The sequence below is a fragment of the Ranitomeya variabilis genome, chromosome 2, assembly GCF_051348905.1.
Source record: "Ranitomeya variabilis isolate aRanVar5 chromosome 2, aRanVar5.hap1, whole genome shotgun sequence".
Classification (NCBI taxonomy): domain Eukaryota; kingdom Metazoa; phylum Chordata; class Amphibia; order Anura; family Dendrobatidae; genus Ranitomeya; species Ranitomeya variabilis.
The window spans coordinates 738166455-738185908 of NC_135233.1; the positions used below are offsets into that span (position 1 = coordinate 738166455).

General features: G+C 43.0%; 1 protein-coding gene across 2 annotated transcripts in view; it reads right to left on the reverse strand.

The window, feature by feature from the left end:
• QRSL1 (glutaminyl-tRNA amidotransferase subunit QRSL1) overlaps positions 1-19454 on the reverse strand; it is a 146748-nt gene that overhangs the window by 21706 nt on the left and 105588 nt on the right. For both annotated transcript variants that reach the window (XM_077289629.1, XM_077289631.1), the window contains one exon: positions 5791-5908. In XM_077289629.1, the coding sequence (XP_077145744.1) occupies positions 5791-5908 (118 nt within the window). The remainder of the gene's footprint in view (positions 1-5790; positions 5909-19454) is intronic.

Sequence of the window (19454 nt, forward strand, 5' to 3'; positions counted from 1 at the left end):
TGAACCAGGAGTCAGTGTTGACGCGTCTCCACAGCAACCCTGTGGCGGCCAGCCCGCGCAAGCGCACACTGCACATGAAGAATGTTAATGACTGAATGCATGTAATATTTGCAAGAACGAATGTGAGAAGGAAAGTGGATCAATGGGGGAAATGAATACCTTCATATCTCCATATGTATATATACCGCAGGCGCAATAAGCATCTACATAGGTGCATATCTAATTAAGAGACCCCCATTTCTTCCAATGTCTCAAAAGAAACGAAAATATACATAATAACATAAGTGAAAGGATACAAAAGCTGTGACAGATATAAAAATTGTGCATTTATATAAAATATTTTTAAACAAATATTACTAGCCATACAATATTATTGATTAAATTGAAAAAAACAAATCTCTAAAAAATTACACATATTGCGCACATAGATAAAAAGAGTGACAAAAGTAGTATGTCTGTCACGTCCCCCGGCGTCCGCGCTGCTGCTCAGAGCTTCCTGCACTGACTGTCAGTGCCGGCCGTAAAGCAAAGCACAGCGGTGACGTCACCGCTGTGCTTAGGGCCGGCGCTTACACAGTGCAGGGAAGCTGAAGGCGAGGGACGCGACAGACAAGGCAATGTAAGTATGTAGTGTTTGTTTTTTTTACATTTACACTGGTAACCAGGGTAAACATCGGGTTACCAAGCGCGGCCCTGCGCTTAGTAACCCGATATTTACCCTGGTTACCCGGGGACTTCGGCATCGTTGGTCGCTGGAGAGCTGTCTGTGTGACAGCTCTCCAGCGACCACACAGCGACGCTGCAGCGATCGGCATCGTTGTCGATATCGCTGCAGCGTCGCTTAATGTGACGGTACCTTTAGTCCATTGGTCTGAACAGATCTTGTGCCACTGTGGAAGGATGTTTGACATGCGACCTCCTACCGTGTTGGTGTCATGGCTTCTTTTGTCTCTGGGAGTGGGGAAGGAAAAGATTTCTGTCTCTTCCTCCTTTCGCTGGGCACGAAAGGGTCTTTTCCTAGTATTCCTAGGTTCCGGTAAGGTCTTCTTTTTGTCCGAAGCCGTCTCTAACATCTCGTCGAGGGCAGGACCAAACATGTATTTCCCTTTGAAGGGGATAGAACACAGCTTCATTTTTTAAGTCATGCCTCCGCTCCAAGATCCCAGCCAGAGTGCTCGTCTCACAGAGTTAGACAACCCTGACAATCTTGCTGCCACTCTCATGGATTCTGCAGAGGCATCTGCTAGGAACCCTGTTGTATTCTACAGGAGAGGTAGAGTAGGTAGGATGTCCTCTCTGGGGCTACCTGTGGACAGGTGTTCCTCCAGTTGCCCCAGCCAGTGGTACATTGATCGGGCCACACAGGTAGATACGATGTTGGTATTCAGATGCCAAGGTCTTCCATGATTTCCTCAGCAACCCAACCATCTTGCATTCCAGAAGGTCCTTCAACTGTGAGGCAAGCTCAAATGGTAGTGTGGTCTTCTTAGCTATCCAGGCAATCTGGAAATCGACCTTTGGAATATCTGACCAGCATGATGCCGTCTCATCGTCCACAGTGAACCTATCCTTCATCTCTGCTGGCATGGTCAGCCTCTTTTCTGGGCATTCCAACTCTTCTAGGACCAGGTCCCAGATGTTTTTATGAATGGGAAATACCTGCTTCTTCCTAGAACAGAGAAGCCTGAACATTTCTTCCTGTACTGTCTGGGCAGTCTTCTCCTCCTCAATCTCCATGGTCCTCCTTACTGCCATAAGGAGTTCCTCTATATCACCTGAGGAGAAATAATATCTCTAATGTTGGGAGACCTCTGGGTGCAGGATTAATTTGCCTTCTTCTAGAGCAGGGGTGGGGAACCTCGGCTCTCCAGCTGTTATAAAACTACAACTCCCAGCATGCCCTAGGCTGTTATAAAACTACAACTCCCAGCATGCCCTAGCAACTTGCAGCAGTTGAGGCATGCTGGGAATTGTAGTTCTCCCACAGCTGGAGGGCCAAGGTTCCTGACCCCTGTTCTAGAGGTTCGTCTGGGATCGACGTTTCATCCTGAGAGTCATCATCCCTTACCTCCTCTAAATTAAGCTTCCTCCTTTTAGCTTCTGAAAGGACACTGGGAGAGGGTGCGGGCTGGGAAAAAGCAGCCAGGGAGGTTTTTATTTCCTGTTGGATCAGGCCCTTAATTTCTTCCATCAAGGATGGTTTGCTCTTACCCAAGGAAGATGGTGGTTTGGCTCTGCCCAACCCGGAACTGTATTTTCTTGCAGCTCAGAGTCAGCATTTGAAGGGCTGGGAACGGGTGGCGTCTTTAAATGCGGTACCAAAATTGATGGAGGGGGTGACAGGCAGGTGCCCGGTGGTGCAATGTTTGGAGGATGGCTCCTTGGGAGCTTTGGGAAAATTATACCCAACCATGTTTCTGATAAGAAAGTTGTGGAACAGACTGAAACATATTCGAGGAGTTACGGGCTTGACTAGATTTACACCGCTATGGCTTAATGATAATTTAGTGGAATTTGCGGCTATGGGGGTGCTTATGGAGTGGCGGGCAAAAGGAATCTGTTATGTTAGACAGATAGTTCAACAAAGAATATTAAAACCATTTTCCCAGTTGCAGGGAGAATTCGGGCTAAAACCTTCTGGGGAATATCAATATGCTCAAATCATAAAGAAAAAATATATATCAAGTAAGGGAATAATCTTAACTGTGCGAACATGTAAACCCTTTAAAATGTTTTTATTTTAATTATAAATATTTAAAACAGCAAAAAATCCCAGTGAAAAAAGAGAAAAACAGGATCAAAAAGAAAAATAGCACCTATCCTACTGCTGTCCCTATACTTCGCTGCTCTCCCTACCTGGCAGTGGAGGTTGGCACCCTGATAGAACGATTTTGGCACCCCCACTCAACGGCGGCTATCCACTGCTACCCCTGTTAACTTACTTGGTGGCTACAGGTGGGAAAACAATAAGCTATAGAAAGAGATGAAATAAAGTACAAAGAACAGCAAATGATAATAAAGTGTGCATAAAAAATCCCCTATAGTTGTCCAATTTTGAAAAAAATTTTTTTTTTTTTACAAGACAATAATAAAGGTGGGGAATATCATTGCGTCAATACACATACATGGTTCAAGAAAAAATATAATAATTTGCACCAGAATTCAAACGGTCTCTAACGGCCACAAAAAGGAGACTCCGCTTCATAGAGCAATTAATACCCTCTCTTTATATCAAAGCATATGATTAAGGGCCGCAACAAGACCAACATAAAATCATTGATATAAGTCTGGTGATATATACAAAACTATTATGGGTAGCTTAGCCAGGGTTGATGGCCCCAGATTTATGATACTTAGCTTCCCAACAATGATTCAAGTCGCCTCGACGCGTTTCCCCGAACTACGGTTCATCAGGAGGCAATTCAAAACAGGAACCATAACGCCAAGGATGCAGGTGCCATAATACAAGGCAGACCTGAAGATCCAGGGGAAGGGGAAGTGTTTTTATAACAATAGATAAACTCTAACTGGTCGGCAATAGACTGCCAGTCAGGTATCCACCCCCTATCTCCGAAGAAAACTGAGTCATGTGGAATATCAATATGCTCAGATGAGACATGCCTTTGGAGCTCAAAACAGGGGAGCTGGACTCAGAATTCAAGAAGATATTGTATTGGAATATATATGTGGTGACGGGACTACAAGGGGAGTTATCTCTACCCTGTATAAAGACGTATTGCATACACATTTGTTGAATTTTCCTATAAAAGCGAGAGCTAAATGGGAAAGGGATCTAGGCCCAATGGAGAATGAAGTCTGGGAGTCGGTACTGGAGTGGGTTCCACGAATTTCACTGAGCGAGCCGTACAGGCTTTCGCAGCTTTACATTCTACATAGAGTTTATACGTCTCCGGAAATTATGCATAAAGCGGGGCTGCGTGCTGACTCTGAGTGCCCGAGATGCAAGACTGAGAACGCAGGAATATACCATATGATGTGGACGTGTCCAAGACTGGCTGGTTTCTGGTTGGTGGTTCTGAGTAGAGTGGAGAGTGCGTATAGATGTAGGGTTCCGAGAGATCCGATTGTGTGCTTACTGGGATATATGGATGAAATTGGAGTGGAAAATGTTTGGAAGATAGCAATCGCTAGGTTATTATATATGGCTCGGAAAGTGATAGCACGAAACTGGATTAAGGAGGATCCACCTGCTACGAGAGAATTCCTTCAATATGTAAAACATGGCCTCGAACTGGAAAAGGGGGTTTATAAGAGACGTGGGAAACTAGAAACGTTTGATAAAATGTGGTCTCCGTGGTTTGAGTTGGGATAGTGGGTAAAATGAGTTGGGAGCAGAGGGCCTTTTAAATGATGGAAGTTACTAGACGTATAAGCGATCATAACTGAGATATGTAGGATGGAGAAACATTAATGGCAGATATAGATGTTTATATGGAGCTGAGCTGTCCTTTGGAGGGGGGAGGATGTTGGGATTGTTGAGGTTGTTGGAAAATGAGAAAATTTTTCTATGTAACAAATTGAAAGGTTACTGAAATGTAATGTTTTTGTTTATTCTTAATAAAAACCTATTTAAATTAAAAAAAGGATGGTTTGCTCTTCCCTGATGACTTTCTCAGTGCACTCTTTGCCTAATGTCTTCCTATGCGAAGAGGCCAGCTTTTTTTGTACAGACTGCACATCCCTGTGAAGCCTTGGACTTGCTTCCTGGTGCAGGTTCCTTGTCCCCTACAAGAAAGGGAAGAAGGAATAATAAGGCTCTAAACCTGCACATAGGCAATGGACACCCCATGCCAGAGTACTCACTGGGACCGGGAGGGTGCTGGTATCTGCAGACGCAGAGCGAGAGGAACCTGACATCTCCATGCTGTTTACCACACAGTGGTCTTACCTTAGATATCTTCCTTGTCCGGGGCTCTTATAAGGGCGACCGGACTCCAGCACCTGACCTCCTATCTTTGATGTCCAGGTGTGGGGGGGTTGGGGAGGGGCCCGCCGACACCATCTGTGCTGTAATTTGCCTATGCGTTCCAGCGTGGAACGCAAGAATCCTCTCTGTATGCAGAAGCCGGCTGGCGTGTGACATCCCATCCTACCGCCGGCTTCAGACCCGAAAGTTTTCGAGCATGAGCCCCAGCGCAACACACTGCTCTGGATCCACAATGCCGGAGGAGAGGGAGCTGGAGAGCTCAGAGAGGCCTGCAGCCGAAGAATCCCCCACAGGTGCGGACTGGAGGGGGGTCCCGAGTCCAGAATAGGAGAGGTAAGTCTGCTCCCCTGCTGCCCGGCCTGAATCTCTTTTTCCCCGGTGACTGTTGCCGGCACAGCACACCGTGGATGACCTCTTCATCCACAGTAGGGACAGGAAAGAACACTGAGGGGGAGGATGTGGGAAGGGTTATTTAACCTCTTTGGCATTTCCTGTCCCTATTAGTAAAGGGGTAACATCCTCCAGTGTGCTGTCATGTGGGGTTACTAGGGAAAATATCTAACTTTCAACTTATGATATGTGTTCCATTGTGAATACAATATGGCTGTAAGACTTTCAAATCATTCATGCTTTCTTTACATTTTACACAGAGTCCCAATTTTTTTTTTAAAAACTAGGGCTTTATAATTTTTACAAATAATTTAATATTTAATGGAAGCACAACTCCATTTAATCTTTTTTGTACCTGGGTTTTTTTTATTAATTATTTTCATGCAGTTTCAAAATTAAAAGTAAACATTGTGTGAGGGAGCCAGCAGCGGCTTTCAAAAACAATGACCTACTGTTTTAGAAGGAAGAAGTTTCCAGATAATATTCTTCCCCTTACAACATCATTAAAACCTTCTCTTCTGGTTGTAGAATACATAGCTTCTGTTGAAACTTCGACATCAGCCCGATGCCCTGTAAAGCATAAAAAAGCCACATTGCTGAATACACAATAATAACAGCATAAAGGTAAAACATAGATCAAGTCTAAGGCTATGTGCACACGTTGCGGATTTTGATGCGGATCCGCAGCGTTTTTTGACGCGCGGAATTGCATCAAATCCGCAGTGTAGTGCACCACCAATGTTATTCTATGTGAAATGAAGAATTGTTGTGCACATGCTGGAGAATAATCCGTGCAGATTTGCACCGTTTTATTTTCCGCAGCATGTCAATTCTTTTTGCGGACCTGCAGCGTTTCTGCACCCATTGACTTTCATTGAGTCAGGCACATCCAAAACCACAGGTGTAAAAAAGATCTGCGGATTTGCTGTGGATGTGAGTGCGAGAAACACTGCAGATCGGGAGGAGGGAAGTGTGTGGGGGTCTGCATATATATGTGTGGGTCTGTGTGTGTGGGTCTTACACAGCCATTGTCTGATGGGACTACTGCTCCCATCCAGCTATGAATGCTCACAGTGACAGCATTGCCGATGATGGGAAAGTAGTCCCATCAGACAATGCATGTGTTCAGTAGTAAAAAAAAACAAACAAAACATACAGGTGCAATTAGAATATCATTAAAAAGTTAATTTATTTCAGTTCTTCAATACCAAAAGTGAAACTCATATTATATAGAGTCATTACAAACAGAGTGATCTATTTCAAGTGTTTATTTCTGTTAATGTTGATGATTATGGCTTACAGCCAATGAAAACCCCAAAGTCATTATCTCAGTAAATTAGAATACTTTATAACACCAGCTTGAAAGAATGAACTTAACTTTCGAAATTTTGGTCTACTGAAATGTATGTTCAATATATGCACTCAATACTTGGTTGGGGCTCCTTTTGCATCAATGTGTCGTGGCATGGATGCGAATAGCCTGTGGCACTGCTGAGGTGTTATGGAAGCCCAGGTTGCTTTGATAGCAGCCTTCAGCTCGTCTGCATTGTTGGGTCTGGTGTCTCATCTTCCTCTTGACAATACAGTACACCATAGATTATCTATGGGGTTAAGGTCAAACGATTTTGATGGCCAATCAAGCACAGTGAAACTGTTGTTTTTAAACCAGGTATTGGAACTTTTGGCAGTGTGGACAGGTGACAATTCCTGCTGGAGAATTAAATTTCCATCTCCAAAAAGCTTGTCAACAGAGGGAATCATGAAGTGCTCTAAAATTACCTGGTAGACGGCAGGTGAAAATCAGAATATTAAAATACTTTTTTCTGGCTGTGTCTTTATTTAACTCTTTCACTACTATAGGATTAGTAATGGATAGGTATCTTATACTAACCGGGCTTAATGCAACCTTACAATCAAAGGTGACATTAACCCCTCATTACCCCATATTCCCACGCTACAGGGCAGTGGGAAGAGAGAGGCTAAGTGGCAGAATTGGCGCCATTTCTGGGCGGCTGGTATCTGTAGCTGGGGGGGGGGCTAATATCCATGGCCCCTCTCTAGGCTATGAATATCAGCCCGCAGCCGTCTGCATAGCCTTTCTGGCTATTAATTATAGGGGGAGCCCACATCATTTTTTTGGGGGAGAACACTATTTTAATAGCCAGTAAAGGCTAAATATACAGCTGCGGGAAGGGGATAGTACTCATGGAGCTTCCCAGGCTAAAAATATCGGCCTCCAGCCTTCGGCTTTCCCTCTCTGGCACAGAAAATTGTGTGGGAGCCCACTCCATCCCCCCCCCCTTTTTTTTTAAGTTACAGATATTGCATAAAAATTTTGTGTGTGTTTAACTATTTATGAACCATTTTATTAGGTTCATTACTAAACATCGGCCTTGGTATTATCTACCTATCTATTATCTATCTATTATCTATCTCCTATCTATCTATTGTCTGTCTGTGTGTATTTATAAACATTATTCTTCAATGGAGTATGTAAAATAAGAGGTTGGATAAAGAAATGACATCACAATTCTTTTTTTTTGTGTCAAATAATAGACCTTTATTTAGGTTACAAAAAAGCAGACACATCCGCATGAAAAAAACGCATGAAAATCCGCACAAAAAACGCATCAAAAATACGCAGATTTTTACCTGCGTTTTCTGCAGATTCTGTGTAGAAAATTCTGCAGACAAATCTGCAATGTGTGCACATACCCTAAGGGATAACCCCTTCACCTCAAGCCTGTTTTCACCTTCTTGACCAGGTCACATTTTACAATTCTGACCAACCTCACTTTATGAGGTAATAAAACTGGAATGCTTCAACAAATTCCAGTTGCTCTGAGAATATTTTTTCATGACATGTTGCACTTCATGTACTATAAGCGGTAAATTTTGGTCAATATGATTTTAACCCCTTCAACCCGAAGCCTGTTTTCACCTAAGTGACAGGGCCAATTTTTACAATTCTGACCACTGTCACTTTATAAGGTCATAACTCTGAAACTCTTCAACGGATCCTGGTGATTCTGAGATTGTTTTCTCGCGACATATTGTACTTTATGATAGTGGTAAAACGTCTTCGATATGACTTGCATTTATTTGTGAAAAAAAACGGAAACTTGACGAAAATTGTGAAAATTTAGCAATTTTCAAACTTTTAGTTTTTATGCCCTTAAATTACTGAGTTATATCACATAATATAGTTAATAAACAACATTTCCCACATGTCTGCTTTACATCAGCACAATTTTGGAAAGATAATTTTTTTTTTGTTAGGGAGTTATAAGGGTTAAAAGTTGACCAGCGATTTATCATTTTTGCAACAAAATTTGTAAAACCATTTTTTTTAGGGACCACCTCACACTTGAAGTGACTTTGAGGGGTCTATATGACAGAAAATGCCCAAGAATGACACCATTCTAAAAACTGCACCCCTCAAGGTACGCAAAACCACATTCAAAAAGTTTATTAACCCTTCAGGTGCTTCACAGGAATTTTGGGAATTTTTTTCACAAAATTTTTACTTCAGATCCAATTTGTTTTTTTACCAAGGGTAACAGGAGAAATTGGACCACAAAAGTCGTTGTACAATTTGTCCTGAGTATGCCGATACCCCATATGTTGGGGTAAACCAAACTGTAAAAAACACAAATGGGCGCACGTTCAGCCTAATCTTCCTGATTCACCCCTCTTCAGAATAAAGCGTATTGCCGCCACTAAGGACCAAGGTGCTCACTCAGAAAAAACAGTTGCCAATGATGATGTATAAAAGAAGAAAAAGGAGCACTCACCGTCCGTGCAAAAGTCCGTTTATTGGTGTGGCATTACAATAAAATAGCGGAGCATGGCAGGGAGAAGTTGTGGAATGAGACGACGGCCGTTTCGCGCTCCTGCGCTTCTACGGGTCTGATGGTAACCACAGGTGAGTAATTCATTTTATTGAGTAACATCCTTTATAGGAGTGTTCACCCACCTGTCTACGTCACCTTTGACATACTCCTACTAGTATAAAATAAACATCATTTAAAAACAACCAAAATAGCAGCATGGCGCAACTACATTAATAGTGGAATTGAGATTAACGAGCACGTATAAACAACACCAGTTATTATATACAAAGGTTAAAGAAAAATGGACATATCTACGCGCTCATTTAACCCTAAAGGGCCTGTAGCATTTACCTTCATTATCCACCTACCCTCTCTTTGTAGTAGCAACCTGTTGTGATCACCTCCTTGTTCCGGCAGCATCACTCTTTCTATACCTGCAAAGCGCAAACATGTAGCGTCTCCTTCATGTGATGTACGTATATGATGAATCAATCGCGGGACTCCTTTTCCTGTACTGATCGACCTGAAATGTTCTCTAACTCTCACAAATAAAGGGCGGATGGTTTTGCCTACATAATAGTGTCCGCAGGGACAAAACAACACATATACTACGAACTTAGTTCTACAGGAGATTAAGTCTCTGACGGTAGTACTTACTGATCCAATTTGGAGAGTTTTACCCGTAATATGATACATACAAAAATTGCATTGTCTGCAACATCGGTATTTGGAGGCACTAGTATCGAATTCTTAGATGTCAAAATATGGATTGATAAGGAAGGTATTCAAACGGAAATATTTCGCAAACCGTCAGCCACGAATTCTTTGTTACATTTCCAAAGTGCGCACCCCCACTATACTAAGAAATCACTCCCTTATAGTCAATTTCTTAGGGTTAAGAGAGTCAATAGTAGTGAGGAGGGATTTGCACGTCAGTCTCGCGAATTATATGACAGATTCAGAAATAGAGGTTACCCTCCCTCTATTTTAACACAGGCGCTAGCGAGGGTAGATAGTAGCGACACTTTGAATAAACAGGAAAGTAATATGAACATAGGGGGCCCAATAAGAATAAAAAATTTGTTTTCAGTTTCCAATACGGCCCAATGGATAGACAAATTAGAACGGCTATACGCAGAAATTGGCACATATTAGAGGGTGACCCTGTTTTAAAAGATCAAATTAGAGAAGGTCCATTATTTGCTTGTCGTCGGGGAGAGAATTTGAAAGATATTCTAGTACATAACAGAATTAAATCTCAAAATGACAATTGGCTAGCCAGAGGACTTCTACAAGGTACCATAAAGTGCAGACAATGCAATTTTTGTATGTATCATATTACGGGTAAAACTCTCCAAATTGGATCATAGTACTACCGTCAGAGACTTCATCTCCTGTAGAACTAAGTTCGTAGTATATGTGTTGTTTTGTCCCTGCGGACACTATTATGTAGGCAAAACCATCCGCCCTTTATTTGTGAGAGTTAGAGAACATTTCAGGTCGATCAGTACAGGAAAAGGAGTCCCGCGATTGATTCATCATATACGTACATCACATGAAGGAGACGCTACATGTTTGCGCTTTGCAGGTATAGAAAGAGTGATGCTGCCGGAACAAGGAGGTGATCACAACAGGTTGCTACTACAAAGAGAGGGTAGGTGGATAATGAAGGTAAATGCTACAGGCCCTTTAGGGTTAAATGAGCGCGTAGATATGTCCATTTTTCTTTAACCTTTGTATATACACTCACCGGCCACTTTATTAGGTACACCATGCTAGTAACGGGTTGGACCCCCTTTTGCCTTCAGAACTGCCTCAATTCTTCGTGGCATAGATTCAACAAGGTGCTGGAAGCATTCCTCAGAGATTTTGGTCCATATTGACATGATGGCATCACACAGTTGCCGCAGATTTGTCGGCTGCACATCCCAAAGATGCTCCATACAAGGCAGGATAGATCCATGCTTTCATGTTGTTTATGCCAAATTCTGACCCTACCATCCGAATGTCGCAGCAGAAATCGAGACTCATCAGACCAAGCAACGTTTTTCCAATCTTCTACTGTCCAATTTCGATGAGCTTGTACAAATTGTAGCCTCAGTTTCCTGTTCTTAGCTGAAAGGAGTGGTACCCGGTGTGGTCTTCTGCTGCTGTAGCCCATCTGCCTCAAAGTTCGACGCACTGTGCGTTCAGAGATGCTCTTAGGCCTACCTTGGTTGTAACGGGTGGCGATTTGAGTCACTGTTGCCTTTCTATCAGCTCGAACCAGTCTGCCCATTCTCCTCTGACCTCTGGCATCAACAAGGCATTTCCGCCCACAGAACTGCCGCTCACTGGATTTTTTTTCTTTTTCGGACCATTCTCTGTAAACCCTAGAGATGGTTGTGCGTGAAAATCCCAGTAGATCAGCAGTTTCTGAAATACTCAGACCAGCCCTTCTGGCACCAACAACCATGCCACGTTCAAAGGCACTCAAATCACCTTTCTTCCCCATACTGATGCTCGGTTTGAACTGCAGGAGATTGTCTTGACCATGTCTACATGCCTAAATGCACTGAGTTGCCGCCATGTGATTGGCTGATTAGAAATTAAGTGTTAACAAGAAGTTGGACAGGTGTACCTAATAAAGTGGCCAGTGAGTGTAATAACTGGTGTTGTTTATACGTGCTCGTTAATCTCAAATCCACTATTAATGTAGTTGCGCCATGCTGCTATTTTGGTTGTTTTTAAATGATGTTTATTTTATACTAGTAGGAGTATGTCAAAGGTGACATAGACAGGTGGGTGAACACTCCCATAAAGGATGTTACTCAATAAAATGAATTACTCACCTGTGGTTACCATCAGACCCGTAGAAGCGCAGGAGCGCGAAACGGCCGTCGTCTCATTCCACAACTTCTCCCTGCCATGCTCCGCTATTTTATTGTAATGCCACACCAATAAACGGACTTTTGCACGGACGGTGAGTGCTCCTTTTTCTTCTTTTATACATCATTGTTGGGGTAAACCATTGTTTGGGCACATGGCAGAGCTCAGAAGGGAAGGAGCGCAATTTGACTTTTCAATGCAAAATTTGCTGGAATTGAGATCGGACACCATGTTGCGTTTGGAGAGCCCCTGATGTGCCTAAACAGTGGAAACCCCCCACAAGTGACACCATTTTGGAAAGTAGACCCCCCAAGGAACTTATCTAGATGTGTTGTGATAACTTTGAACAAACAAGTGTTTCACTACAGTTTATAAACGTAGAGCCGTGAAAATAAAAATATATATTTTTCCACGAAAATGATATTTTAGCCCCCAAATTTTTATTTTCCCAAGGGTAACAGGACAAATTGGACCCCAAAAGTTGTTGTCCAATTTGTCCTGAGAACGCCGATACCCCATATGTGGGGGGGAACCACTGTTTGGGCGCACGGGAGAACTTGGAAGGGAAGGAGCACTGTTTTAGTTTTTCAACGCAGAATTGGCTGGAATTGATATCGGATGCCATGTCGCGTTTGGAAACCCCCCAATTCTACCTGAAACCCTAACCCCAACCCTAACCCCAGCCTTAACCCTAATGGGAAAATGGAAATAAATACATTTTTTAAAATTTTATTATTTTTCCCTAAGGGGGTGATGGAGGGGGGTTTGATTTACTTTTATAGCGTTTTTTTGGCGGATTTTTATGATTGTCAGCCGTCACACACCGTTTTTTATTGCAAAAAATAGTTTTTGCATCACCACATTTTGAGAGCTATAATTTATCCATATTTTGGCCCACAGAGTCATATGAGATCTTGTTTTTTGCGGGACGAGTTGATGTTTTTATTGGTACCATTTTCGGGCACATGACATTTTTTGATCGCTTTTTATTCTGATTTTTGGGAGGCGGAATGAACAAAAACCAGCAATTCCTGAAATTCTTTTAGGGGGGCGTTTATACCGTTCCACGTGTGGTAAAATTGATAAAGCAGCTTTATTCTTTGGGTCAGTACGATTACAGCGATACCTCATTTATATAATTTTTTTATGTTTTGGCGCTTTTACACAATAAAAACTATTTTATATAAAAAAATAATTGTTTTTGCATCGCTTTATTCTGAGGACTATAACTTTTTATTTTTCTGCTGATGACGCTGTATGGTGGCTTTTTTTTGCGGGACAAGATGACGTTTTCAGCGGTACCATGTTTATTTATATCCGTCTTTTTGATCGCGTGTTATTCCACTTTTTGTTCGCCTGTATGATAATTAAGCGTTGTTTTTTGCCTTGTTTTTTATTTTTTTTGCGGTGTTCACTGAAGGGGTTAACTAGTGGGATAGTTTTATAGAGTGGGTCGTTACGGACGCGGCGATACCAAATATGTGTACTTTTATTGTTTTTTGTTAATTTACATAAATAAATGGATTTATTGGGAATTTTTTTTTTTTATACATTCTATTTTTTTTTTTTAACTTTCTACCATTGTCCCAGGGTGGGACATCACTATATTAGATCAGATCGCTGATCTGACACTGTGCATAGCACTGTGTCAGATCAGTGATCTGACACGCAGTGCAGGAGGCTTTCCGGCACCTGCTCTCAGCAGGCGCCGGCTAGCCACGTCACTTCATGACCCGGAAGGAGTCCCGCGGCCATCTTGGATCCGGGGACTCCTTCCGGATCACCGGAGCAACGCGATCGCATCGCGTTGCTCCGGTGGGAGAGCGCAGGAAGCCCCCATCCCTGCGCGATCCCCCTCTATGCCGCTGTCACTACTGACAGCGGCATCAGGGGAGTTAAATGCCCGCGATCGGCGCTAGCGCCGATCGTGGGCATTACTGTGGGGTGTCAGCTGTCATATACAGCTGACACCCCCACCCGATCACCGCGGCGCTCAGCGCGAGACCGCGGTGATCGGTGTGCCGTACTAGTACTGCGGCTGGCACAAATGCAGTGCCCGCAGCGCAGTACTAGTACGGCGCATGGCACGAAGGGGTTAATGTATGAAATATCAAAAACTTGACAAAAAATGTGAAAATTTCTAATTTTATGCACTTAAACCAGATAGTTATACTACACAAAATAGATAATGAATAAAACCTACTACATGTCTACTTCACAGCAGCATCATTTTTGAAACATAATTTTTTTTTATAGAAGGGTTAAAACGTAATCAGCGATTTTTCATTTTTTCCATCAAAATTTACAAAACCATTTTTTAAGGACCACATCACATTTGAAGTGACTGTGAGGGCCCTATGTGACAGAAAATACCCAAAAGTGACGCCAATTCAAAAACTGCACCCCTCATTGTGCTCAATATCACATTCAACAAGTTTATTAACCTTTTAGGAGCTTTAAAAGAATTAAAGCAGTATGGAAGGAAAAAAAAATTAGATTCAAAATTTTCCTACAAAAATGTTACTTTAGTTCCAAATTTTTCATTTTCATAAGAGTAACATGAGAAAATGGACCATACAATTTATTGTGAAATTTCTCCTGAGTACACAGATATCCCATATGTGGTGGTAAACTCAAGAAATTTATCTAGAGGTGTGGTAAGCACTTTGAACCTACAGGTGCTCCACAAAATTTTCTAACGTTGAGCAGTGAAAATGAAAAAATATATTGCTTCAACTCCAAATTGGATAAAATGGAGCATACACTTTGCCGTGCAATTTCTCCTGAATACACCGATACTCCATATAGCCCCTGAGGTGCTAGAACAGAAGAACTCCCCCCCCCCCCATGAGTGAACCCATTTTACAAATTACACCTCTCACTGAATTCATCTAAAGGTGCAGTGATCATATTGACACCACAGGTGTGTCGCAAAATCTTATACCATTGGGCAGTGAAGAAAAAATAATTACATTTTTATCACAAAAATTTTGTTTTTACAAATGGGTAAAAATGGCAGCAAAATTTGTCACACAATTTCTACTGAATGTGGCAATGCCCCATAAGTGGCTGTACAGTACTGCTTAGCAACATGGTGAGACTCGGGAGGGAAGGAGTGCCATTTGATTCTTGGAGAACACATTTTCATAAACTAGTTTGTAGACTCCATATAGAGAGCCGCTAATTACAAGAAAAGCAGAATCCCCATTCAAGTGACTCCATTTTGGAAAATACTCTCTTCTGGGAATATATCTATAACTGTAGCGACTCCATGGGGGTTTTTCAGAAACAAGCAGCAGTGGATGTTGCAGAGTGAAAATTGCAAATTTGCAATTTTCGTGCCTTTACATTGTAGTGCCCAGTATCTGTAGACAAGTACCCGATAAATTAATGTGGTTTAGGCACACTGGGGTTCAGAAGGGAGAGGGGCATTTGGATGCGCAGAATTCGCTGGATTTCTTTTGGGGGTGTGAGGAGACATAGTGCTCTTCCAGAGCATTTGTGCTACCAGTAAAATGGAAGCCTCCTTTATTTCCCTTGACAAAAGACAGACCTGAGTGAGGGTTTGCTTCTTTTGTGGATTGAGTTGAAGCTTTTATTGAGAACATTTTATATAACATTTTGAATCACATTTATCCTGCGCTGTACACTGAGCACTTACATCAAGGTTTACATCTAAATCTCCGAATGATGTGATTTCGATGAAAACCCAGAGGGTCCATTCACTATAATGAGGCAGCAGAGTGAGGCTGCTGTCACACTAGCAGTATTTGGTCAGTATTTTACATCAGTATTTGTAAGCCAGACACCAGGAGTGGGTGATAAATGCAGAAGTGGTGCATATGTTTTTGTTATACTTTTCCTCTATTTGTTCCACTCCTGGCTTACAAATACTGATGTAAAATACTGACCAAATACTGCTACAGTCATGGACAAAAATTTTGACAATGAGACAAATATTAATTTTTCCAAAGTCTACTGCTTCATTTTTTCTAATGGCAATTTGCATATACTCCTGAATGTCAGAGTGATCAGCTTAACAGCAATTACTGTACTTGCAAAGTCAATATTTGCCCAGAAAATGAACTTTAACCCCCAAAACACATTTCAACATCATTGCAGTCCTGCCTTAAAAGGAGCAGCTAACATCGTTTTAGTGATTGATCCATTAACACAGGTGTGGGTGTTGATGAGGACAGGGCTGGCGATCAATCAGTCATGATTAAGTAAGAATGACATCACTGGACACTTTAAAAGGAGGCTGGTGCTTAGTATCATTGTTTCTCTTCAGTTAACCATGGTTTTCTCTAAAGAAACACGTGCAGCCATCATTGCACTGCACAAAAATGGCCTAACAGGGAAGAGTATCGCAGCTACAAAGATTGCACCTCAGTCAACAATCTATCGCATCATCAAGAACTTCAAGGAGAGAGCTTCCATTGTTGTCAAAAAGGCTCCAGGGCGCCCAAGAAAGACCAGCAAGCGCCAGGACCGTATCTTAAAACTGTTTCAGCTGCGGGATCGGACTACCAGCAGTGCCGAGCTTGCTCAGGAATGGCAGCAGGCTGGTGTGAGTGCTTCTGCATGCACTATGAGGCGGAGACTCTTTGAGCAAGGCCTGGTTTCAAGGAGGGCAGCAAAGAAGCCACTTCTCTCCAGAAAAAACATCAGGGACCGACTGATATTCTGCAAAAGGTACAGGGAGTGGACTGCTGAGGACTGGGGCAAAGTCATTTTCTCTGATGAATCCCCTTTTCGATTATTTGGGACATCTGGAAAATGGTAGTTACCTGCCGATAACGGTATTTCTCTGATCCCATGATGGCACCACGGAGAGAGGGGTCCGCCCCCAGGGACAGGAAACCTACAGGTGAAAAAGGGCGTACCTCTCTCCCACATCAGTTGGTTTACAGAGCCTTTATACAGAACTTCAGCTGCAACTCAATATTTATGCAAATTAAACTTAGCCTATTTAACTTAATAGAAGCACCGTGACTAAAATTAATTACTAGTACATTATCCAGTGCACACCTGTGTGTGAAAAGAAAAGGGAGGGAATATACGGGTGCCATCATGGGATCAGAGAAATACCGTTATCGGCAGGTAACTACCATTTTCTCTATCCCCATGATGGCACCACGGAGAGATTTGAATAGATAGAGCTATTAGGGAGGGACCACTGCCTCTAGAACCCTTCGCCCAAAGGTAGGATCAGAGGAAGTCAAGTCTAAGCGATAATGCTTAAAGAATGTAGACTGGGAAGACCAAGTGGCCGCTCTACATATCTGTTGTATTGAAGCGCCAGCTCTCTCCGCCCAGGATGCTGCCACTGCTCTGGTCGAATGAGCCTTTATGTTGTCTGGGATGGCCGTCCCACAGGATGAGTAGGCTAGGGCGATGGCGTCTCTTATCCATCTTGCTAAGGTTGCTTTTGACGCTTTTTGTCCTTTGCGTGGACCCTGGAAGCAGACAAACAGAGCCCTATCCTTCCTGTACTCCCTAGTGGCTGATAGATACCTAACTAGACATCTTCTTACGTCTAGGGTATGTAGTGTTTTCTCCCCCTCATTTTTAGGTTTGGGACAAAAGGAGGGTAAAGAAATTTCTTGCGTTCTGTGAAACTGTGACGCTATTTTAGGGAGATAAGCTGGGTCGGTTTTTAGAATAACTCTGTCGTCCAGTATCTGAGTAAAGGGCGGGCATGAAGATAACGCCTGTATATCGCTGATACGGCGAGCTGAGGTTAGGGCCACTAGGAGTGTGGTTTTCAGAGAAAGGATCTTTAAGGGGACTTCTGTCAGGGGCTCAAAGGGAGGTTTGGTTAGAGCGTTTAGTACGAGGTTTAGGTCCCATGGGGGAGAGTTGTGGAGGGGAATGGGTCTGGACCTGGATGAGGCTTTAATAAATCGCATGACCCAACGATTTCTGGCCAGATCGTAATTATACAGAGCTGCTAAGGCTGCTACCTGAACTTTTAGCGTACTTGTAGCCAAACCTCTTTCCAGGCCTTTCTGTAAGAATTCAAGGATTTTCCCAATAGGAATTTCCCCGGACGGGTCTGCCCCTGACACCGATATGAATTTTTTCCACACCTTCCCATATATTCTAGTGGTTACGGGTTTTCTACTTTGTAATAGAGTGGACACCAAGTTAGGAGAGAACCCTTTGTCTCTTAGTAACCTCCTTTCAAAAGCCACGCTGTCATGTGTAAGTTTTTTACATTGGGGTGAAACACTGGGCCCTGGGACAGAAGTTTCGGGGTGTCTGGTAGAACCCATGGACTCGATATGGACATTTTTGTTAGCCAAGAAAACCATATTCTGCGGGGCCAGAATGGCGCTATTAGTATCACTGTAGACCTCTCCTCCCGAATTTTCCTCAATACTAAGGGTATGAGTGACATTGGAGGGAACGCGTAGGCAAGGTGATAGTTCCAAGGAATTGTCAACGCGTCTAGAGCTACAGGGTTCCCCCGGGGATCTATTGAGCAGAATGTTTCTACTTTGCGGTTTTGGCTGTTCGCGAATAGGTCTATTACTGGTAGGCCCCAGAGATTCACGATCTGATCGAAGACCGACTGGTTTAGCTCCCACTCTCCCTGTTTTAAGCATGTTCTGCTCAGGAAGTCTGCAGTTTGGTTTTCGGAGCCTTTTAAGTGGAGAGCTGTCAAGGATTTTAGACTGTGTTCCGCTATGTGGAGGATGGATTGAGTTACCTCCATCAGAGCTCGACACCTGGTTCCCCCTTGGTGGTTTAGATATGCCACCACTACTTGGTTGTCCGAAAACACTTTTACGTGATGACCGTGTAGGAGATATAGGAAGTGTGTTAGGGCCAATTTTACCGCTAGTAGCTCTTTCATGTTGGACGAGTCTGGCTCCTGACTTTTGTTCCAACTCCCCTGTGCCACTTGATCGCCTATATGAGCTCCCCAGCCCCAGGGGCTTGCATCTGTTGTTAGAATCTTTTCTGTCGGTATCGCCCAAGGAACCCCTTTGGCTAGATTCCCTGGGTCTGCCCACCATGCTAGGGAGTGTATTGTGTTTGGAGAAATAGTTAACCGCCCGTCTAAATTTCCGTGTAGAGATATGCCTAAATTTAAGGTCTCCCATTGTAAATCCCGGGAATGAAGTTGTGCCCATTGAACTGCCGGAATACAGGCAGTCATAGAGCCCAGGAGGGACACTGCTCTCCTCAGAGTGGTCACTGGGGATACCGTCAGCTGTAATACGGCTTGTGTCATTTTTTGTACCTTCTCCTGAGGAAGATAACATGTCTGCGTGTTCGAGTCTAGGACTATCCCCAAGTACTCCTGTGCCCGAGATGGTACCATTTTGGACTTGGGTATGTTTAGCAGCCACCCTAGGCTCGATAGAGAAGTAATGACCAGATTCAACTGTTGTTCGCAGTGTTGA